Source organism: Peromyscus eremicus, chromosome 14, assembly GCF_949786415.1.
Source record: "Peromyscus eremicus chromosome 14, PerEre_H2_v1, whole genome shotgun sequence".
NCBI classification, from domain to species: Eukaryota; Metazoa; Chordata; class Mammalia; order Rodentia; family Cricetidae; genus Peromyscus; species Peromyscus eremicus.
In genome coordinates, this window is record NC_081430.1 from 20,283,597 (window position 1) to 20,308,808 (window position 25,212).

The 25,212-nt window shown below is 36.3% G+C and overlaps 1 protein-coding gene across 2 annotated transcripts in view; it reads right to left on the bottom strand.

Moving 5' to 3' along the window:
- Prkd1 (protein kinase D1) overlaps positions 1 to 25,212 on the bottom strand; it is a 332,364-nt gene that overhangs the window by 61,692 nt on the left and 245,460 nt on the right. Inside the window, exons 4-5 of one of the 2 annotated variants that reach the window (XM_059279909.1) lie at positions 24,859 to 25,019; positions 16,411 to 16,434 (exon numbers count right to left, since the gene is read on the bottom strand). In XM_059279909.1, coding sequence (XP_059135892.1) covers positions 16,411 to 16,434; positions 24,859 to 25,019 — 185 coding nt within the window. The remainder of the gene's footprint in view (positions 1 to 16,410; positions 16,435 to 24,858; positions 25,020 to 25,212) is intronic. The other variant, XM_059279910.1, reaches the window with a different exon arrangement.

Below are 25,212 nucleotides of genomic sequence, written 5' to 3' on the forward strand. Positions count from 1 at the left end.
TGGTCATCCATAGGAGGTAATCCGAAATTAGATTTCTGTTGATTCCTGTAGCTTACTCCCACTTACCTCATTTTTTAGTAAATCTGTATAACCTGAAACAGAGAGACTGGAGACCGAAATGTCTGAATATGATTTCTAGGACTTTTAAATCATTTCTATTTTTTGAACTTCAAAATATTAATTTAAATACTTTTAGCACAGAAATACAAAATTGAAAGAAAACAAGGAATGTTCCTTCATCCCACCTCTGTCTTCCCACAGGAATTTTCTAGATGACCATATACACCTGGACAGAAGGGTGACCAGCTCAGAACAGGAGAGATAGAAATTCAATCTCCAAACAGTATTTGCTCTGAAAGACGCCTACAGTTTCTTTGTGTTCCTTTGAGGGAAAAAATTAATGTGATTTTTATATAATTTCCCAATTATATAAAAAGGCAGAGGGCTAGAGTTAGGTAATCCTTCTTATAATTAAGAAATATAGTAACTAATGGGCTACATAAGGTACATAAATACTGGTAGTTGGGGTAATAATAACACCACTGTGCTCCACCATCTATCATTTTCAGACTATTTAATAAACCCAGTACGCAGATTTTAAAAGTGCATTAACTGAAATGAACTATTACTTCAATACCTTTGAACAATTTCGTGAACATGTACTTGGGAATATTAGAATAAATTTATTTGGAATAAAAGATGAGTGGGATTACTCCTTAGTAGTTATTGTAACTGTGTATCTAATTAGTTAAACTATTCCATGTGAGTAACCATTAGGTACCTGAAAAGATAGTCCTAGTTATGAGCAGTTTATACACCTAAACTCATACATTTCAAATAATTATTTTATGTTGAATGCTAAACAGAGTGGAGCTACAATATTGTTCTAACTTGCTGTAAAAACCCTGTCTTTTTATCTTACCAGGTTAATTTCAAAACTGGTATAACTATCAAGTTATTAAATCCCACTTGCATAAAATGTCCATGCATTTCAGTCTCTGGCTACCCGAAATCTGAAGCTGCTTATTACTCAGCGGGCAACGAATGCAGACACACAAGCTGCAGCAAAACCAAATGTAACCTGAGGTTTCTGCTTGGAATATTATGCCCACAGTTACATTTGTAATTAGAATTCAACGATAGAAAAAGAAATCCTCCCTGATGGCCTGGAAAGGGTATTTCCTTCTAGCCCATCTCTAGTCTGATGGCTCCACCCACACATAGAATCTCTTTCTACCAAGGACTCACAGTGGCCACACTTGGCTGGGACTCAAGTGGGATGATTATCCTCCTTCCTGTCTTCAATTCAATCACACCAGATTTGCCCTTAGTCCAGCTGGAGCTTCTCTGCCTAAGGCCCTCCCACTCAGAGCATCCTAATCCTTGGGACTTAACTCCTGATGCCGACCCAGGATCCCAGTAGTTCTTCCTAGTGGTCCCTTTCAGCATTTTCTTCTAGTCCATCTCCATTCCCCTGTGATTGCCGTCGTGCAGAACAACCCTCTGCTAGGAACCCATGGCTACCACATTTGGTTGTGATTCGGAAAACCAACAGCCACCACACTTGGTTAGGACCCAGAGTAGGCAAAAGCAACAAAGAACAGAACACCCACCAATAAAGACAAGACATTTATCCCCCAAAATAAAAAAAAAAAAATCAAACATCATAGCTCCAGACACTTAGATTCTAGTACAAACACACACACACACACACACACACACACACACACACACACACACACACACGAACAATCAAGACAAAGTCCTTCCTCCAGAACCCAGCAACTCTATTGGGTAAGGCCCGAGGAAAGCAATTTAGCTGAAGCTCAAGACAAGGACTTTCAAAATAGTAATTATGAGTATGTTCAGGGACATTAAAGAGGATATGAATAAATGAAGAAGACTGTGAAAACCAAACAGTTGAAATGAAATAATGAAAACAATTCAAGGCATGAAAGTAGAAAACACAGACTGAAATAAAACTAGAAATTAAAAACTCTAGATGTCAACATAAAACCTCAGAGATAAGCCTATCCAACATATTACAAGACATGGAAGAAAGAATTTTAGATCTTGAGGACAAGGTAGAAGAAATAATAGCTCAGTAAAAGAAAACATTGACATTAAAAAAAAATAGGTGAAAACATCCATAAAATCTGGGACCAAAGCTATGAATAATAGGGATACAGAAGAAACACAAGTCAAAGACATAGAAAATAATTTTAACAAATCATAGAAAAAAAATTCTCCAATTTAAAGAAAGAGACTCCCATCAAGGTACAATAGGTACCTAGAACAACAAACAGACAGGATGATAAAAGAAAATACCCACAATACAGAATAAACCAAAACGTTAAATATACATAACAAATGAAGAAAATTAAGAGCTGCAAGGGAAAAAGACCAAGTCACATATAAATGCAGGCCCATTTGAAGAATGCCTGGCTTTTCATTGGAGAATGTGAAACTCAGAAAGGTCTGGGACAAATGAATTACAACCTCTAAGAGACCATGGATGTCAGCTAGCAAGAAAAAACATATTGGCTATTTGGATTGAATATTATTTAATAAATAGAAGTAGTTTTAAGAGTTGTAGGGCTTTGTTTGAACCATGTTTTTCTTTTGATTTCTGTAAAGTGACTTTTATCTCTCATAAAGGCTTGTATTTGATGTTTACATGAGTAGCAATAAAAAACCAAAAGGACAGGCAACTTTTTCACTCAGTTTTCCAGACGAACTAATGAAGATTTCATTTCAAAGTAAATATGCTGTGTTGAGAAAATGTTTGAATCCCATTAAATACTTAAAGACAAACTGGCACTAGGAGTCCCATGATGTAATCAAGGCATTACTTACTGGGATGGTGCCAATCTTGCCAAGTTATTACAGTATCAAGTTAAAAGCCAGTCCTTCTCTGTGAAAGCAGGGTCCATGGTCTTTCTAAGCATGCCTCCAGTGCAGCAGCTTCAAATAGTGGAGAGTCATTTTACGCAAAACACTTAGTGAGAATTGTTACTTCAGAAAGCTGAACTTTTTTTTTTAAGTATCTCTATAATCTTACAACTATTTAGTACTTATTTTTTGGATTTCATATTAAGCCTCCATCATTGTTCTGTGCAGACATTCTCCCCATCTATGATGTGATACCCTGAGATTGGAAATAGCCCTTTATGTTCTTCATGGTCTACTTGCCACCCCAAAACTTATTGTATGACTCTATTGATCCTGACATAAATTTGACACAAGGAATTTTATTCGCTGGACCAAGGGCTAATATAAAATGTAAATTTTTTGAAGTGCATTCTTCTGCATGTGCTTCTGGTAATTATAGAGAAGGTAATTGAAATCAGTTCTTTGAAGTTGGAGCCAGTTTTTGCTCTGAACATATTAATGAAACAGAATAAAACAAAATACAGCTGTTCTGTTCCCAGAGCCTTTCAACATTCTTCTTGTTCCATGAAAAAAAATTATAGTGCAGATTGTCCAAGTTCACTGAATACATGAAGCCAAACTAGGCCTTAAGCAACAATGGAAATCCACCTAAACACAATTTGGCCAACTTAGAAAACTCAGAAAAACCCTCATTTCTTTGGTAGGTTTGGAAGAATTTTCTCTGTACAAGAGCTAACTTTAGAAAGAATGTAATCTAACACTCTAGAGTACTGTAATGCACTGAATCCACTACAATTAAATATGTGAGTGATTAAAAAAAATGAAGTGAAGGAATTAAAGAGGCACTGTTCTGTATCTAATATCAGCATCAGGGCTCTCAATTGCCAGCTTAACGTTGAAGTTATCTCAAGTATCTTGAAATACACAGATTTCTCAAATTCTGAAAATGTTTAGGTTTTTTGTTTGTTTTTGTTAATAAAGAATTTTATCAGCTACCCCAAGTCCAGAACTTGGCAATTATCTTTTCTCACACTTTTGATGGAGGAATTTCAGCCATGAGCAACCATACCATGTTTAAAGTTTTAATTTCAGGGTTCTGTTCACATCATTATTAATGTTTTTTTCTTATAGAAATTACTGTCAGGAATGCCGAGATGCTGTTTCTTGGACACTGTGTGTGTCGCAGGGTAATGGTCTTGTTCCATGAGCTCCTGAGTTGTCATCTCTTGCTCTTATGTACTTTACATTAGTATAGCCCCTGTTCCACAACTGAAGAATAGAAGAAGGCCATGTGAGCACTTAGGACATCAGCAGGTAGTGGCCCTGTCTTCCTGTTTTCTTGGACTCTTTGTATTTCTCTCCTGACATCTCACACAGGTGTGTGTATGTAGGGTTCCAGGAGCAAAATACAGTACTGTAAACTGGCCTTCAGGCAGATTTTCTATTCTCCTTTGTCTAAGGTTCCAGTTATCTGATAAAACTGGGTGTTCAGACTCTCTCTGCCACCATTATATCAATTTCTACATAAGGTACCGTGCATATATACCCTATTTCAAGACTGTGAAACTTGCTTTTTCCAATAGAAATATAGGCTATATATTGGATAATATTAATTATATTTGAAATTAAAATAGATAATTGTAGATATATCTAGGTGAGATGCTACTTTTAAACTTTCAGATACCATGACTTTCCAGAGGGCTCACTTTGTGATAGTAATTAAAGTCAGTTTCTGACTGTAACTTATGTGGCCTGGGGTCCCTGTTCTCTTGTGTCATGTGGCCCATTGAATCCCATCACTGCCTGTGGATATGTAGACCAGTCTTTGGGCCAGAATGGCAACCAGTCTCTTTTCCCTAAATTCATAATATTTTAATCTAATTTCTGAAGTGAATCGTTTTGAAAGTAATAAATGATTTCTCAATAATAATTCAAGTTCTTCTAACTTATGAGGAGAAAGTTGTAGATAAGATGACTACACCTGTTTGCCAGATTCCTGTGTCCTAGGAGACAGTCATATGTTAATTTGGCCCTTTAACATAGTCCAGACTTAGATATCTTAAGGGTAATAAACAAAGTGTGACCTGGCCAGAATTTTTTTTTTTTTTTTTTTTTTTAGAATTTTCCACATTTGAGTATATTTATTTGTCTGCTAACGATGGAAGACACAAGCTCATCTTTTATTGTGTTCTTAAACTTTCCAGCTATGGAAAAAAAAATGTCCCTGAAACCAGCCCAGTGACTACAGTCACGAAATACACTGGTTCCAACCCTGTGCAATTAATTATACTCCAGCAGCATTGAAGATATTGATTAAATAAATTTGTGACTTGTTTCACAAGTATTAGCCTATCTCTATTAGCTCCCACAATATCAGCATAAAAAATTTTCAGAGTAATTAACCTCTATAGTTTTATTTATTTGCTAACATCTTTTTGAGGTGAGATGAATCCATCTGACCCTGAGCTGTTTTATTTGTTTATTTATTTATTTGTTTGTTAATGCTTGGGAGGTTTTTTGTTGTTTAGGTTTTTTTTTTGTCTTTTTGTTTGTTTTTTCAAGCCAGTAGCCCTGGCTCTCCTGGAACTCACTTTGTAGACCAGGCTGACCTCGAACTCACAGAGATCTCCCTGCCTCTGCCTCCTAAGTGCTGGGATTAAAGGGTGGGAGATTTTTAATGACTGTCTCTATTTTGCTACTGGTTATAGGTCTGCTTATATTCTTTACTTCATTTTGATTTAACTTTGATAAGTTGTATATATCAAGAAATTTACTCATTCTTTTAGGTTTTCCATTTTTAGTAGAATATAGAGTTTTAAATTATGTCCTCATTATTGTTTGAATTTCCTCAGAGTTGATTGTCATGTCTCATTTTTTTTTAACCTCTAATTTTATTAATTTAGATTTTATCTTCCCTTCTTTTGGTTAATTTGGCTAAAGGTCTGTCAATCTTGCTGGTTTTCTCAAAGAACCAACTCTTTGTTTCATTGATTCTTTGTATCTTTTTGTTGTTGCTGTTTGCTTATATTTCATTGATTTCAGCTCTGAGCTTGATTATTTTTTCCTGCCTACTCTTTTGGGGTATTTTTTTCCTTCCTGTTTCCGAGGAATTTCAGGTGTGTTCTTTAGTTACTAATATGAGATTTCTCAAGTTTTTTCCTTCTAGTTTAGGCACTTAGTGCTACAGAGGTTTCTCTTAGAACCACTTTCATTTTTTCACATAGGTTTTGGCATGTTACATTTTCATTTTGTTCAATTTGAAAAAGTTTTTAATTTCCTTCTTGATGTTTGTCCTGACTCGATTTTCATTCAGTAGTTCAGCTTTATTCTGTTGTAATCAGAGAGGACACAGGGTATTATTTCATATATATATATATATATATATATATATATATATATATATATATACTATATATCTCATATAATGTATTTCATTTCATCAAATATATCTTAAGGCTTTGTGTACTAATATGTGGTCAATTTTGGGCAAAGTTCCCTGAGCTGCTGAGAAGATAGCATAATCTTTAGTGTTTGTGTAGATGTCTGTTATGTACATTTGATTTGTGACATTTTTTTAAGTCCAGTGTTTCTAAGTTTACCTTTTGTCTGGTTCACCTGTCTGCTCGTGAGAGTTGGGTACTGAAGTCATCCACTATCATTGTGTAGGTGTCAACATGTGATTTTAGCTGTAGTAGTCTTTCTTTCATGAACTTGGGTGATCTTTTGTTTGGTGCCTAAATGCTTGGAAATGGAGTGTCCTCTTGGTACGTTTCCTTTTTAGTGAGTATGTGGTGTCTTTTCCTATCTCTCGTTTAGTTTTGTTTGAAGTTTTTTTGGTCAGGTATTAAAATGCCTCTACCTGTTTAACTCCTTGGGTCCACATGTTGCTCCATCTTTTTATCCTGAATTGATATCCATCTTTTATGGTAAGATGTGTTTCTTGGATGCATCAGAAAGATGGATCCTGTTTTATAATTCAGTCTGTTAGTCTATGTCTTTTTATTGGGGGAACTGAGACCATTTGTATTGTGAGTTATTCATGATAAGTATTTATTTATTCATTCCTGTTATTTTGTTATTGATGTATGGGTGACCCCTGTCCTCTTCTGACTAACTGTTCTTGGATTATTTATTCCTTGTGTCCTCGTAGTATAGTTAGCCTTCTCTTCAGACTAAAGTTTTCCTTCTAGTGCTTTCTGTAGAGCTAGATTAGCGGACAGAAATTGCTTTAAAAAATTATCTTCTTTGGCTGTAAAGAAGTAATGGCACTAATATCTAAAATATATATATAAAAAAAAACCTAAAAAAAACTAGACATCAAAAAGATAAATACCCCAATTTGGGGTGCAGAACTAATAAGAGTTTTAAAAGGTGAACCACAAATGGCTGAGAAACACTTAAAGAAATGATTAGTATCCTTAGTTATCAGGCAAATGTAAATCATAATTACTTTGAGATTTCATCTTACACCAGTCAGAATGGCTAAGATCAATAAAACAAGTGACTGCTTATGCTGGCAAGGATGTGGGCTAAGGGGAACATTCATTTATCACTGGTGGGAATGCTAACCTGTACAGCCACCATAGCAATCTGTGTGGTGGTTCCTCTGGAACCTGGGAATAGATCTGCCTCAAGATCCAGCTATACCAGTGTTGGGGACATACCCAAAGGACTCTACATTTTATTACAGAGACACTTGCTCATCTATGTTTATTGCTGCTCTATTCATAACAGCCAGAACTCAGAAACAGCCTACATGGCATCAACAGATGAATGGAAAATGAAAATATGACACATTTACACATGGCATATTATTCCACTGCAAACAAAATCATGTATGTGTGTCTGCATGTGTATGTTTATCATGCCTTTTCATTTTTTTAAAATTCTATTTATATGCTTGTTTTTTATTTGCCTGTTTGTTTTCCAAAGAAAGACATAAAGAATGCATGGAGTTGAATGGGTAAGGAGGTGGGGGTGGATCTTTGAGGAATTGGAAAAGGAGAAACTAATAAGGATATATTGTATGAAAATATTTTTAATACCAAAATGAAACAATATATATCAGGCAGACAATAGGCACTGCTTGAACTGCTAAAAAAACTATGTTTTCAAGAAACATGTGCATGAGAACAATGGGTGAAATTTTCAAGAGATACTCAAAATGCAGTCTTTAATGTCTCATTTAATGTTACATGACATGTAACTTGGACCTATTCATTTTGTTATACAGTGACAAAAATTATGTCTATGCCAAGTGTCACAGGAACTTAACATTAATAATTAAAAATTTAATTGTGATATTTTATTTATTTCTATTTTATGTGTATGGATAATTTGTCTGCATGTATGTCTGTGCACCAAATGTATGTAGTGACCACAGAGGCTAGAAGAGGCCATCAGACCCTCTAGAACTGGAGCTATGGATGTTTGTGAGCTAGGATGGGTGCCTGGAACAGCACCAAGGTCCTCCAGAAAAGCAATATGTAATCTTAATTGCTGAGACATCTCTCAAATACAGCACCAGTAATGTAACACAAACCATTTCAATGAGGCGAAGAATAATCCATGGACCAAATGGATACTACAAAAATGTAAAGTTTCAGAGAAACAATCTTCTGTATGTGATTCCTGCAAGTAAAGTCTATAAACAAGTTTGGATTTCCAAAGTGGACAGGCAGTCAAAGTATGTTTCCAACCTCAACTACCCTCTGCAACACCCTGTTTGTTCCCTACATCTAATTTGGTAAGAAATCTGTTCAGGCTTCTGCTCTGGAAAATGAGGGTAGGAAGATCAAATACTTATAGGCAGTTAGTAATAAGGTGTGGGCCTTCATGACAAGGATGCAACAGGAAATGAGGAAGATTGCAATAATCTGGAGAAGACAACGTCATGTAAGAGAGAACGCCACTGCTCAAAACTGCACTTCCTTCCTTCCTCCCTCCCTCCTTCCTTCATGTATATAACTTTTAAACTTATTTTCTTTTTGAAAAATGTATATGTGTGTGCCTACTTGACTGTAAGTGTCTCGTGTTCATGTGTGCATGCAGGTAACCACAGAGACCATAAAGGAGCAGTGGATCCCTTGGAAGTGGTTGTAAACAACCATGTGGCTGTTGGGGACTCAACCTGTGTTGAGTATCCAGTGCTCTTAAGAATTGAGCCATCTCTGCGGCTGTCCTTTTAGCTGTGTGAGGTAAGCAAGAAGTTCAGGTATATAAATTATAAAGTAGGTCAATCTAGATGGTGACAATATAGAGAGGAAAGTAAAGTGAAAAATGGGGGTGGGGCTGGATTGCGCCAGTTACCTCCTCTGGGGAATAAATAAGTCTATTTCATTTAGAACATTGAGCAAGGTAATGATAGAAAATCTTTGGTAAAATACAAATAAATATGTGAAACCTTGTAACTACTCCTATTACCATCTCCATCATATAGGAAAGAAAGCTCACTTACAGTAGGCTATAAGTATTTGATTCAACTTACATAGTTTTTAAGTATAACCATTAACTCATGTAGTTTTATTTCAGTTAATGGTCTCTTTCTCTCTAGCTGTCTGTTCCCAAATTCTTCAGTTTTATGCTAATATACCACAGAAATTACTTTATTTCCCTCATATAAGTGAATGAAGAAGGCACAGGACACAATGAAAAATGAACAAATGTCTTTCATACCAAATACAATTGATGTGGCAATGCTGTGAAGCCTTAACTTTGACCTACATGGGGGGTTTTCAATTATCTTGCTTGTGCTCAACAGAAGGCATTTGAGTCATAGGCGTTTTCTGGGACACAGTAACAAGTTGATTCAGCAGCTTTTGTGTGTAAGAGCCATCCAGTCGGCTGCCTACTGTCCTATTCAGGTATTGTTTTGCTCAAACAGTATTAATAATGACTATTCAAAACCATACCCAACTCTGTATTCATCCTTGATTCCAGAAGTCTGAAGATGTACAGAAGTCTGAAGATGTACATTCCACAAAACCATACAAAATAGCCAAAGTTCCCCACACTGGCCTCAAGTTGGACCTGTTCTAATTACCAAAAGCTTCCTGGGGCAAACATACTTGGAAGTCCAATGAGACACTACTAGATATAGGAAGACTGAGAAAGAAACAACTCTCTGTGCTCAAGGAGCTACCTCTTTATTACCACTGTGTACACATAACTGTTTCTATCCTATCTATTCTTCCTTTCTCCTCAGTACAGAGGGCTCTATACTCATTTCCAGTTCACTTACCATCTTCTCTAAAGGGTCCCTGACTACTTACTCATTTTCTACTTTTCTCTGGGTCACACCATTCTGTCTCCTGTTGAGTGATTACTGAAGCCTGAAGATAACTGGTCTACCTGTTCACTGTTTTTAAATTGTCAATAGAATAAATGCTTTGTGATGGAAGGACCTAGTCTATGTTACTCTCTCCAAATAGTACAGTTCTGGAATCCTGCTTTACTATAGAAAGTGCCCACATAGAATGCTTCAACCAAGGCTAAGCTACATTCACCATGGAGGTGAAAGATCATTCAGAAATGAGTTCCCCTGAAAGAACTATATTTGTAGACACCAAATTGAGTCTTATCAGGTTTGACACTATCAACAAGTGAAAATCTGTTGAGGACAACAGAGCCCGTCCTATCTAGAGTCTACCCAGATGATTCCCTGCTTGTCCTCTGACAAACAGTTTTACAGTTATTGGTCACTGACTAACTGTACCTGCACTTACAACTAGCAAGAAATGCATACGAGGAAGCTCAGAGCATGGCTACTTTGTGAAGAAAGATGAAACAGCCACCTCTCCCCAGACATTACCCTTTACACAGGGAGTAAGAGATTTTCCTGCACAGAACAGTCTTTGACTCCAGGCCAATGAGAAGCCATGAGAAATGAAGTTCACATAAGAGCACGGTGCTGTGAAGAAGGTAGGATGTTTGCTGAGTCTCCAGGTTTTTTAATTGTGTTCTGATTCTATGTCCTGTGAGCTTTATGCCAAATGTGCCCGATAAATGAGTTTGAATTCTCAGTTGGATGTCCTAAATACATAGTATAAATAAAAGCTGATCAAAACCTTTTCATAACAGTTAAGAGAGTTATTATAGGGCAGGAAAAAAAGCATACCCCCTGCTTAGTGGTGACGGATGCTGTGTTTTACAGTGGAGAATTCATTTCTTAATGTTTGCAGCCATTTATGAAAGCTTTCAAAGTAATGACTCGTAGACTACCCTTTGAAAAATATAAGGAGATCTAGATTTGCTGAGTGCTAAAGTAGTCTTGGAAGTTACATTTACTTTCTATTGCCTCACTCTTTTGAGTAAACAGAAGGGGAGGGCAAAAGAGCCTTGGGTTTTCTTAAGTGATCCACCCTTTGCACGGAAAGCATTGGAACTGTGGAAGCATTTTCATAAATTGCAGGCCCTGTTCTTTTAAATGTCAGTTACCAATACCCTACAAAGCTGGGTCCCTGAAGAGAAACATGATATAAGTAGGTTTACCTTTAAAATGAAACATGAAGGCAATGCAAACGTAATGCTACACATTCTAAATCTACAATATTTTTAAATTGGGGGAGGGGGACATTTCCACTTTGAAAAAAAATGAAGGCATGTCCACAAATTTTGCTCTGGGACTTTGAATGTCAGGCTGAATCTACATATAGAAAGTTATGGGGGTGGGTGGATGACTAACTATCTAAGTAAAACCAAGGACATCAATTTAGGGATGTTTAGTCTCATTATTGAATATTTGACTTTGCTTGAACAGCAGAGGCCTGGGCTGGGCTTACTGCTGTTACCAAGGAGGAGCTGGGAAAGTGTAAAGATGGCCTGAGACTTCAAAGATTACAGTCTTCCTCTAACAGTCAGCCATAAAGGTACTTGTGCAGCCATTCACAGAATCCTAGCGTACATTAGTCAATGCCACACTGTAGTGCTAGTGCACTCGTGTGTGTGTGTGTGTGTGTGTGTGTGTGTGTGTGTGTGTGTACATGTTTTACTTCCAAAATGATGTAATAATGATGTTTAAGATAGGGTCCTTTCCTTCCATGTATAAGCTTCCACTCTCCCACGAACCGAGTTTTAAAAATATAAGAAAGCACTAACTAAATAATAGTGATATTTCTAGTGCATGGCTATGAGAAAATAGAAATAGATTATTACCCTAAATTGGGCTATGTAGAGAAAGTGACACTTTAGTTCATACCTTCTGTGCATTGTCTTATCTTATATTGTGCAAGTTTATCCTAAAAAGGAAACACTTTTCCTGAGAAGGGAGGGAAAGTTGGTTAGCTTAGTCAAATTCACTTCAGATCCAACACTATGTCAGAAAAGGCAACTAAATATTTCTGGGAACACAAATATTAAATATAGTGTATTAATGTACTTATGCATGTGTCTGTGTGCTGTGTATGTATGGTGCACACATATCATGGCACCTGTGTGGAGGTCGGAGGACAACTAGTAAGAGTTCATTCTCGCTTTCCACTCAGTGGGTCTCCAAGGTTCAACTCAGGTTGTGGGCTTGGGGACAAATACCTTTACCAGCTGAGCCACCACTGTGCCCCTGAAAACGCAAATATTTTTAACTTACAAAGTAATGTGCAATCCATTTCTAACTTCCCACTCTTTTCTTCCCTCAAAATTACTTTCATAAAAAACTTTTCATATTTTCCTGGGTATAGGAATTCCCCATGATACACAGCTCTCACATACAGCATGAGTGCCCTTTATTTCACTTAAGAATTCAGCAGTTACAAGGGGTCAGGAACTACAAGTTTATCAACCTGGCTAGGCCTGGCAGGATGTTCAGAGGATGAGGGTAGGAGAGAGAAAATGCCCACTGTTGGGTTTTGGGGAGCCTCCCAGAGGCCATGACACATTGTCTGAGGGATGAACAGGGCCTTCAGAGCCTTTGTTCGAGACCCGCTATTTCCAAAACCTCATCATGATGAGGGGTAATGCATGATGTCCCTTTACAAGTGGGTTTCCTGAAATTCTGCCTTATAGTGATTGCATTCATAATTACACTTCTTATACACACAAGTTCCATTGAGTAACATCAGGCTATAGTCCACTGAGCCTCACCATGTTAATTTACCAAAGGGCTCCTTCCCCAAAGATCCACCAGTCTTCATTAAGGTTTGGTGGTCAGGAGGCAGAGAAGTGTGGGGAAAGTAACTCTGCACATGGTTCTTCACTGAAAGTGCACACTGTCCTCATTTGTGTTTGGAGAGCTCACTTGGACAGCAATCAAGAGAAACCCTGTGACACCTGGCAAGTGGCTACAGGACAGCCATGGTGCATTTGTAAGTGGAAAATGACTTTAATGCAGATGAGTCACCAGGATTCCTGGAACTCCAGAACACAAGAGTACCAAGTACGTGCCTCTAGATAGATATTGGCCATGTTGAAAAACATCCTGGAAATTTCTATGAAGCTATGCACCCAAGGCTCTCTTACCTTAATTACATGTGAGTCAGTAAACTTAATGAAAATGACACGCTTATGGTAAATTGTTATTTAAAACATATGTCCACTCCATAAAAAGTTGAACTGAATGTAGTTTAAATTTCACAAAAACTAGCCGGGCGGTGGTGGCGCACGCCTTTAATCCCTGCACTCAGGAGGCAGAGGCAGACGGATCTCTGTGAGTTCGAGGCCAGCCTGGGCTACCAAGTGAGTTCCAGGAAAGGCACAAAGCTGCACAGGGAAACCCTGTCTCGAAAGAAAAAAAATCACAAAAACTAAAGTTTGAGGATATAAAGTGTCCAGACACAGGATAAGCTTTTTAGAATTAGCTCTGTATTTCTTGACAGGTTCTCTAAGGTAGTCTGAAAGTTAAGCATAACCAAAAAGATGTGGATTAGGAGAATTTAACTTCACTGAAAGTAAGCTTCAATAGAGGCTGTCAAACTCAAAACTATACTAGCAGATGCCCCTTCAAAGATATTGAAGACATTTAAAATACCTTTGGTTAATTTATTTTTTTAAAAATTAAACCTATAAAGCCTAACTTTTGTTTTTGTTTGTCGTTTTTAATTTTTTGTCCTTTTCCAATCATGGTCTCAACAACTCTCTCTTGTGTCTTTTACATTATATTGTGTCTACAGATGTCACCCATTACTTTAATCCTTTGTTTATGACCTTGGCTTCCCATCCTTTATTTCAAAGAAAGATCACTCCACTCTCCTAAATTATTTGACCAGAATGTTCCATGTCTGTGTCTGCTCACATTAAGGTAATTTCAGTACATTTTAATATATTTTCAATTACAATAGATTGTATAAAGCAGAAGGAAAATAAGTGTTCTCCATGTTGAAGAAACCATCATACTATACCCGACAATACATAGTTACTAATTATTTATTAAAAAGGAAATTTAAAAACCATGTGAGAGAAAACACATGGAAAGGTGAAAATAGTTTTTCATGCTAGATTAATAGAAAAGGGTAACTATCTAAGATAGAAAGACTCTCAGCCCCATAAACAAGTCAATAGCAAATGGGAAAGGGACCCTCTCTGAGTGGAGGAATGATGGTTAACTAGTGCTTGGAGAGTTGTTTATCTTTACCCATGAAGAAATAATTCTTAGATGCAGCACGTTATTTTCAAACCATCAAATTAGGAGGAACAAAACTTTGAAAAACATTAATAAAACCTATTTTGGGAAGAGTATGAGAAATAGAAACTATTGAACACTGTTAACTAGTAGAATTTTAAACACAAGCCTCTACTATTTTTATAAACAACAATATGTTATTTGAAAAGTACATATAACACAGTTGGTTTCTAAGAATCTAGTGAAACAACTCTTTCAACAAAGTCTTACTGAGACCCAATACTTTTATGAAAATAGAATAAAAAATATATATGCAGATGATTATTCCAACAGTAGCCATCACTGAGATATAATGGATGGAGGGTTCCCACAGGGCAGATAAATGATCCTATCTGGATACTTATGCACCATTGAGCTAAAAACCTTTGAGAATACATTGACCAGGGCATACTGAAAATGGAAAAGTCACCAAGAGTCTATAATAATTTTCTACTCACACAATTATTGGCAAGATACATTTTAGAGGAAAGAACTTGTCAAATTCCATGTATTCTTTTCCTTATAGACACTACTGAAGAGAAATTGGCTATGACTTTGAAAAACTGTATATAAACAAAGTTCTAGAAAAACAGGCTATGCAGAAAATTTATCTTATTTTCTGCAAGAGCTGGCCTTTGCAGCAGGCCTGGTTGCCTTTAATGGGTAGAAGTTTCACAGAAATCAAAATTTCTCTTCGTCCTTTACATTCAGTTCTTGAATGTAAAGAGTGAGGAATGAATATGTCTCCCGCTCCTTTTATGTTTCATGACCTAGGGATTATGCGAAGGTAATGTATGCCTGGAAAATTATGTCTAAAGACATTCAAGGAAACAAATGACAAGAATATAAAAAAAATTACACATTGTTTTTACACTGGGCTTTTCCACATCGGGTACTTTTCAGCAAAGATGATTTTCTAAACAGGAATTTAGCACCATTCAAGCAGATTTCTTAATCTTGTATCTTATGTACATAAAATCTTGACTTGTCAATTTCATTTGATCTGGAACATATTCTGGGTTGCCATTAGTATCTTTCACTAGAGTAGCCACAAGTTGATCTGAGAATGGATACTAATAATGGTGCTTGAAGCTTATATTCTCTGGAGAGAAGCCAGCAGTGGATCGACTTCCAATGGCCTTGGTGCTAAAGGAAGGGGAACTAAATACTAGAAAGTCAGTTGGCTGGAGAAACATCCAAACAAGAAAATGGCTGTAGGCTCTGCCATTAATACTCCATAAAAATGCTATAAATTATTTAAGATAGACAAAAAGTCAATCTTGCAGTGCTCAATCGACACTTTTTGAAGGAAATTTGTTCCATGCCAATATACCCATTTCTGCCTGGATTGAAAGCTTAATATTTCCACTTCCTTGCTACCTCTTAGAAAAGGTCGAATGGTTGGTGATAATATACAATGTTAAAGAAAACATTTTCAGAAAAGATTCAAATCAAGACCTAGAAGAGGTAGTCAGGTTCGTTTTCAGGCCCCAGGTTTAGTCCCTATGGTCTCAAGCCAAAGCAGGAGTGGAGAGACTGTGTCCTCACTGTGCATGGTTCTGTGGTGTCTGAGATGAGAACATAGTTCCAATGTGCAGGAGTTTCGTTGACAGAGTACCACACAACTTGTCTTTTCATTTTCATAGACAAGATGCCTATGTTAGGAAATCAAGCATTTAGGGGGCAAACTGTGACCTACGAGATCAATTATAATTACTTTAATGACTATATTGATCTTTGTCACTTTGAGGATTATGGAAATTCAAACAATGACAGTAAGAAATGACCAACAACAGTTATACCCCAGGGCTCTGCATCAGTGGACTGAACTCTAACCATTAACCATGAATGTAACGATGGACTATTACAAGGTGGGGTTGAAGATCAGGTTAAGGCATATTCTTAATGTCAGGTATCTTAGTACCTACCTCAAAGCCAGGGCTCACAGGAGACTGAAACATGAAGTGGAAAGAGCGAAGAGCAGAGAGAAGGGGAGAATAAAAGGAGAAAAAGACAGAAAAACAAAGTTACTAGAGAAAAGCAATGCGCATTAGTCAATGATGTTTAACATAGGCGCATGTGTTGTCAGACAAAAGCAAAATGCTACCTTAGTCAGCTTTGTGGCCACACCAAAGTTCAAACTGGAAAATGCTTTTAAAATTTCAATGGAACAGAAGCCACTAAGTCACAGATGCAAAATATCCTGAGATTATGAGTAGTGCTTTAAAATAAAAAAAAAAAATAAAAAAAAAAAAAACCACAACCAAAAACCAAACTATGGTCTGAGAGATGAGGGGTGGCTCTTGTACCTTGTTGAAAACAAATTAGAGTCAAAATGAAGTATTTTTGACCTTTAAGTAAAAGATTAGGTTTTCTTCACCATAATTCTTGCTCTTAATGTGAAACGGAGAAAAAGGTCATCAGAGTAATCAGACATTCATAGCTGTCATTTGCCGGCAGGTGAGAGTGAGCTAAAGCATAGTCACTGTCTGTTCGGGGATGGCAAACACCAGAATGGGATCTCCGGATGTAAGAGATTTAGGAAGACAAATGCAGGGTCTGGAGAGATGGCTGGGTGGTTCACAACAATGGCTGCTCTTCCAGATCATGTGGGTCCTATTCCCAGCACCCACATAGGGGTTCACAACTGTTTGTAAATCCAGTTTCATGAGAGCCAATGCCTGTTTCTGACATCTGCTGACACGGTGTGCAAATGATTCATGGGTATACATTCAAGCAAAACACCCATACACATAAAAACATTTTAAATTATTTTAAAAAGAAGGCAAATATGTCTGTAGTGCATATTTTTGCTCACTTTGTTGATTTCTGATCTCATGGTAAGCTAAAATATCACTTTAAAGTAAAATATATACTTAAGTTTTGAAAGAAATGTTTCAATGTAAATTAAATTGAATATACTTTTCATCTTTCTTTTTTAAAACAAAGGGAAATACGTAGACAGTTGTTCTACTTGGTAACTAGAAATCCAAACAAACCTGAACTCTGGCTGAAACATTAAAAACTGTAGTACTATGCTCTGATGTTAGTGATTTCCTCCCTACTTGTTAAATCAATTACTGTACATTCAGAAAAATCTTATTACTTGTTTTTGAAAACTCTATCTTGATTTGTAATATGCTGCCATTGACTCAGGGGCATTGGGAGCTGTGTACAATTAGAGTGAGGTTTTACCAAAATAACTTGGCATCCAGTACTATCTGCAGTTTGTGAGTTGATGAGAAATACATGAGGAATTCAGAGGCAACAACTTCTCATTTGAACATAGATTCAAATATGGCTTTTGTGGAAAAAATCATCATCTTGTATGTAGGCACTATTATACAACAGAAAAAGAAAGTTTTTCAATTTCCAAAACAAGACAGTACTCTAGTCATCTATGAATGTGGCATCTAAAACTCACAATTGTCCTTTAACTATTGGTCCTAGGGATCTTTCAGTCTGGTCTTTCATCAGAATTAATCTTTCAGATTATGGTGTGTGAAGATGGACTAGGCAATATGTATTAACTCAATAATTTATAATTTCCCAAAGATTGCTTTTCTCATAAGATATTCATGAGTTTTATGGGGGGGAAGGTAATTCTATATTGATTTAGTTTGACAACATTGACTTCATTATTGCAAGATTCATTTGATCATTGATTATGCTTAGTAGCTATTACAACTTCCACTATAGAGATACACCAAGAAGCATTTAACAATTTATCTGCTCAAGATTGGTTTATTTGTAAATTTTTTGCATGTGCTTTTGTGTGATGTGTATACATGTTCATATGTGTTTGGGCATCTCTCTCTCTCTCTCTCTCTCTCTCTCTCTCTCTCTCTCTCTCTCTCTCTCTCTCTCTGCATGTGTGTGCCTGTGTGTGTAAATGTACATGTACATGTGAATGCACACACACAGAGGCCAGATATTGACTTTGGGTGTCTTCAATGATTATTCTCCACTTTATATTTGAGGCATGTTCTCTCACTTGGCCTCATAGCTTGGACAGCCTGGCTCTGCCTCCTTAGCAACAGGATTACAGGTGGGTAATTATGCCCATCTAGCTTTCATGTCGGTGCTGGGAATCTTAATTCTTTCCCTCACACATGTGCTGTTAAGTGCTTTATCCACTGAGCCATCTGTCCAGTCCTGTTTTCAGAAATTCTGTTAAATAATTGTTTTCTAGGAAAACACCAGAAAATATATAGGTAACATTGTCTTTTTATCTTGTTGACTTAGAATCAACAAAAGTTCCTATAGCTCACCAAGAAAGAGACTCACAATTACAGTGCACATCCCATATATATTCACTGTGGTGTAACAGCTTTTCTTTTGCTTTGATTTGAATTGAAGAAAGATCCTCTGAATAACAGTTTTGTGTCTTTGGCAAAAGCTACTATATTGAATAGATATGGAGAGAGTGGACAGCTTTGTCTTGTTTCTGATTTTAGTGGAATTGCTTTGAGTTTCTCTTCATTTAATTTGATGTTGGCTATAGGCTTGCTGTAAATTGTCTTTATTATGTTTAGGTATGTCCCTTGTATCCATGATCTCCCAAGACTTTTATCATGAAGAAGTATTGGATTTTATCAAAGGCTTTTTTAGCATCTAATGAGATGATCGTGTGTGTGTGTGTGTGTGTGTGTGTGTGTGAGAGAGAGAGAGAGAGAGAGAGAGAGAGAGAGAGAGAGTGTGTGTGTGCGCGCACGCGTGCGCACTTTCTTTCTTTCAGTTTGTTTACATGGTGAATTACATTCACTATTTTCATATGTTGAACTATCCTTGCATCTTTGGGATGAAGCCTACTTAATCATAGTGGATGATCTTTCTGATGTGTTCTTGGATTCGGTTAGTGAGTATTTTATTGAGTATATTTGCCTCAATGTTCATGAGGGAAATTAGTCTGTAATTCCCTTTCTTTGCTCATTCTTCGTGTGGTTTGGCTATCAGGGTATCTATGGCCTCACAAAGTGAAGTTGATAATGCTCCTTCTGTTTCTATTTGGTGGAAGAATTTGAGGAGTGTTAGCATGATCTTTTCTTTGAAAGTCTCATAGAATTCTGCACTGAAACCATCTGGCCCTGGGCATTTTTTGGTTGGGAGACATTTAATGACTGCTCCTAGGGTTTATAGATATGTTTAAATTGTTTATCTGATCTTGATTTAACTTTCGGTAAGTGGGACCCTTTTCCTCCTACTGGGTTGCCTCATCCAGCCTTGATATAAGGGCTTGTGCCTAACCTTATCGTATCTTGTTAGGCCATGTTCCGTGGATATCTCTGGGAGCCCTGCTTTTTTCTGAAGGGAAATGGAGGAAGAGTGGATCTGGGGGATAGAGGAGTTGGGGGAACAGGGAGGAGAGGATGGATGGAAAACTGAGGTAAAGATGGAATGTAGGAGAGAAGGAAAAAATTTTTTAAAGGCTACTACAGAAAACAATGCCAATTACATAAATAAATGCCATCAATCTCAGCATGCCATGGCACATTAGTTTCAATATTTTATCTCAACAGTATATCTCTTGTTGATAAATAATGGTGGTTTTCTAACCCTATTCCTAAACATATTTTAACTGAATAAAAAAAATCTCAGAATTTAATCCATAATAAATCTAATATAACATTTAATCCTTTCCTCACATGACCTGTGATAAAAGTCTCCAATTCTCCAATGACTATTTGGATAGTATACTTTTAGATCAGTAGCTCTCAACCTGTGAGTTATGACCTCCATGTCAGATATCCTGCACATCAAATGTTTACATTATGATTCATAACAGTAGTAAAATTACAGTTATGAAGTAGCAATGAAAATAATTTTGTGGTTGGGGGTCACCATAACAGGAGGAACTATATTAAAGAGTCACAGTATTAGGCAGGTTAAGAGCCTTCCTAATGTTTTAGATAATTTTAAAGTTGTAATTTATAAGAAGAGTATAAAGTTTTAGGTTATAAATCTTGATGACATTTTGTATATATACATGGAACTTATTTTCAGATAAGATACAGAATTTTGTAGCCTCCTCGATAGTTCACCTTTGCTCCCTCCCAACTAGCATCCCACTAAGAGGAAGCATTATCCTCCTGTTCTTCAACATAAATTAGATTTGCCTCAATTGCAATTCAAATCCTGAATCCATAAGTATAGACTCTTTGGTATCTGACTTCTTGTTGAGATAGGAGTCTCATTATGCTATGTGATCCAGACTTGATTACAAAAATCTTACCTTTCATGATTGCATTTTTCCTAAACATTCTGATCTGGAACTACAGGCATGAACTACCATGCCCAGCTTGATTTCTTTATTTAAATATTGCTTTGTGAAATTCTACTGTGTTGCTGAGTGAACAGTAATTCCTAATTCATATATAAATGAGCTATGGAGTTAGTGTTGCTTTTATGTACATGTTTTCAAAGCTGGAAGCTACACTCATGAAATGTCAAAAATCCATTTGCCTAAACAAGACCTACATCATGACAATGGCAGGGGATATGCCAACAGGGATGGGGACAGCTCATATGTGCTTCTGAGAGGAGAATCAGTTTTCTCGGGGGACAAATTCCCTGATGAATCACTCAGTTCCAAGTAAAATGTGTTCCCAATTTGAATGATGCCTAGTTTCTTGATTCATTTCCTTTTCCTTAGTGATTTAAGTTTTCTCTACAAAAAAAAAATCCTATTTCAAGTATTTTCATTTATTCATCCTTTATTATTTACAAGAAAATCACAGTTTACTGAGAATTGATTTGTATATAGTTTGAAGCAGGGTTAACATCTTTTCCAGGTTGGACATTATGGAACATACCCTCATCTCCAGCACTTGGGAAGCAGAGACAGGAGGATCCCTGTAATTTCCAGGCCAGTCTTGTCTATCTGGTTCGTTCACAGATAGCCAGGGTGACACAGTGGACACAGTGACAGCCTGTCTCAAATAATAATAATAAAAATCCTATTTTCCATACAGATATCCAATGACTTCCACAAACATTTACTGAGAAGTCTATCCTTCGTCGTAGTTGAAGTCTATAAATAAATCAATCAGCCAATCTGCATGCACAGTTTCTAGATCTATTTATAATTTTCTGTCTGTATGATACCATATTATCTAATTTTTTTCATATTTAAACACTGTGTAATGCAACTTTATATTCAATGCACTTTCATGTATGGCAATTCACCAGTTTTATTTTATATCAGGAATTCTCAATAGTAATACCAATGTCATTTTGGGCTAGAAAGCTCATATTGGAAAAACCCCACATACTGAGCTCACTGTGACTGGAACTTCAAGTCCTAAGTGCCTTGGTAGCTCATAGATACCTTCAAATACTAGTTTTCTCAATTTCTGTCTGATTTGATTCAGAGTTTACAATTGTTCCTTGTGGGAAAATTGATTTGATACAAGCTTTTTCTTCATACTTAAAGACAAAAGGAAGGGTTGTGATTTGTTGTCTAAGGTTAGGCCTCATGTAGTTTATTTTCAACTGAACCTTAACTCATATAAATAAAAAGATAAGAAAAATGTAGAGAACTATAATCTGTATAATTATACTTATCTTAACAGGCATGTAAGCATAAGTAGTATATCCTACTTAAGGATCTTCTCATTTTACTTTTCTTTGTTTCTAATAATACCATTAATAGTTTACAAAAAAAATTATACATCCATGTCCAGTTAGTTGCTCTATTGTCTGCTCATTACACTGGGCTGTCTTCGAGGATGGGTGCTTTAGGGAGAGCATAGTGGATGTGACTTGCTGCCAACACAGATGATACATACAGCCTGTAATACAACATATACTGTTTTGTCCTTTCTATCTTAGTGAGACTATATAAGTCTGAGATTCAATTTATTTGCCTAAATTGAACAAATTAGTAGAATAACAATTTTTTACTCTGTGTATAAACTAGCAATCCTATAGTCAAAATAGGTCATTGTAACATAGAATATTTTGTTTTACAAAAAGTTTGCACTTGTCATCACAGACTTACAAAGCAGACATTCTAGAGGCATTAATGAGCAAAACCATCTTTGTACAAGACATCATCATTCTCTGAACTAGGTTCTTCTTTATTATATACAGTACCAAAATGTTTTACTATTATTGTCATGATATTGCCTCTTGTTGGAATTCACTATGGCTGAAAAGACACATATTTGCCATAGTCCAAGTGTGCCTCGCTAGAGCAAGCAGAGTTGGCTCCTACCTACACTAACTGAGATAAAACAAAGTCAACAGAGAGATGCATGTCATATCAAAGTTAGACTAATGTTTCCTAACTTCTAAGAAACTAGATCAAAGAGACTCAGACATTTCCTTGAGTATTCTGGATTCCAAGGCATATAAAACATGATCCTTAGAGCCAACATGCTGAGTGTGTCACCAACATTGTTTCTAAGTGCATTTCTATTTAAAGTTGACCTGGGGGACAGTTTATACAAGGCTATGGAAGCTTATGTTCCCAATGTCATTCAGTGTTTCATGGCCCTAAGGTTTTCTTTTTTAATTACTATTTAAAAATTTTTATTTTTGAGGCCCTAATGGTCTCAGAAATCACTAGCATCTTATATGGTATTCTTTAAGGAAATGCTAAGGGCTGCTTTGAAAACAAATGAATTTTAGAGCATTCTATTACAGGAAATTTCTATTCATCAGTGAAACACTAATGAATTTTTTCATTTATGTAAAATATATCTTGCAATCAAGTTATTTAAATAATTATTTCAGTTGCTTAAATACATCAATTAATAATTTTGTTAAAAAGCACAAATATATGTAATAAAGGTTATAGTTATATAACCAAAATCATGGTGACATTGAAACTAAATATTTTATTTATGTATAGATTTGACTGTATACATTTGTATATGGTTATATGCATATATACATACACACATATTATATTTATATGATAATATATATTAAATATCTAAAACCAAGTTTGTACAAGTACATGGTCAAAATAAATATCATCTAATCTAAACTATCTAGATTCTAATCTACTGTAATGATAAATAGTTTAAGCTTTAGATTTCTTGTGTAAAAATAATTTTTAAAATGCTTTTTGTGGTAAATTCAAACATGACATAATTTATTTATAATTTTACTTTTACACAATTCCAATGTCCCTATTCCAAACATGCCTTGCAATGACTACAGTTACCCCTAAAATAACTGCTGCAACTTATAAAATCACTGTTTTGAAAATTTCGAACTCAACCAAAGGACTTCAAAGCAGGGTAGGCAATGGCAATTATTTTAAAATAGAATTTTTGAGTAAGTACTTTTTTGTAAAAATACCATTTATTCTAATTAACGCAAAGTCACAGGATTACACAGAATCACAAACATACCTTCTGAATAATACGATGTTATCATATTCATCTAATTACTACAAAGATGTAGTACCTATCTACCCTCAATTCAGTTAAGGAAGAATGAAAAAAGGCAAGGCCACCAAAACAGCAATGTAGGCACAGGCTACAGGCTTCCTATTTGTAAAAATGAGTGACCATCTGACATGTGACTTATTCCGCAACAAAATTTAAGTCATTTTAAAGTCACAATCAAATACTCTCCATGTAACATCAATTAGAAATTGTCATAGATAACTCCCTGTTTCCACTCAAATTCAAGGTGGATTTACTTGACCTAAATGTCTTAGTAATGCTTGCAATTTTGTTTTTCATCCATTTCTGTAATAACTATGCTATAATGGGTCAGTGTAATGGTGAGATAAAGTAGACAAGGGAAAGGTAGAGCCTGAAGCCCTTAGTTATTTCAGAACCCCATTCTTGTTGTAAGTAACTCACACAATCATCACCCTATTCTTCCACTAATGTTTGGAAGACAAAAGTTAATTTCCTTAACAAATGCTTTCACCGTGACCATCAGCTGTTTCACAGGCACTAGAAATATCTTAGCTAAGTGCTCAAGGTACTTGTCAGTGTTCAGTGATAAACTTGTATATCAGTAATGCCAAACAGTAAGACTTTGGTGTTTTCATAAAGGCAAATTTCAGATTCTAGCTCTGCAGGAATATTCAGGATGCTACAAGGCCTTAGAAATCTGCAAAGGAGACTATCTTTTGCAACATTAGCACATGAGTTCACACTACTCAGGCCTTATGACCATATGGAGCCTCACATATTTTTCAGTTTCACAAAGCTCAGGGAAGAAAGCAAACTCAAAGCTGTTGGAGATTTGATGACGCCTTGACCAACCTATAACAGAGACCCCGTGGAAACAAAGTCATTAACACAGGGGCTGTGTCTCCCTCTCAGAACGTTCTCCTGGCCTGACACTGATATCCCAACAACCCCCAGATTTCTCAAGCAAGTGGGTAATAGACAGATTGGAGGCCATACCAGTAGAGGCTCATCAGGGGCACTGGTGGAGAACTCAGCAGATGATGTGCGGACAGTACTGACCCCCGTGAGGGAAACATTGGAGAGCCTTCTCCTTCTCACACCACTGCAATTGTTGGGGATTTTAAATGCACATCTCTTATGGTAATTCAGACCACATCCTGAAAAACAAACATAAAAATAGCTCTTATTTAACCAGAAATTGAATCTACTCCATCATTACTTATAAATTAAGAATTTGAAAACATAGCACGGCATCCATTTGTCTTGATGCTACTCGGAAATACAAATTTTCTTTTATGTTTGCTCTGATTCCTTTTGCTCCTCATTTGAATAAGAGTTTCAGATTATTTT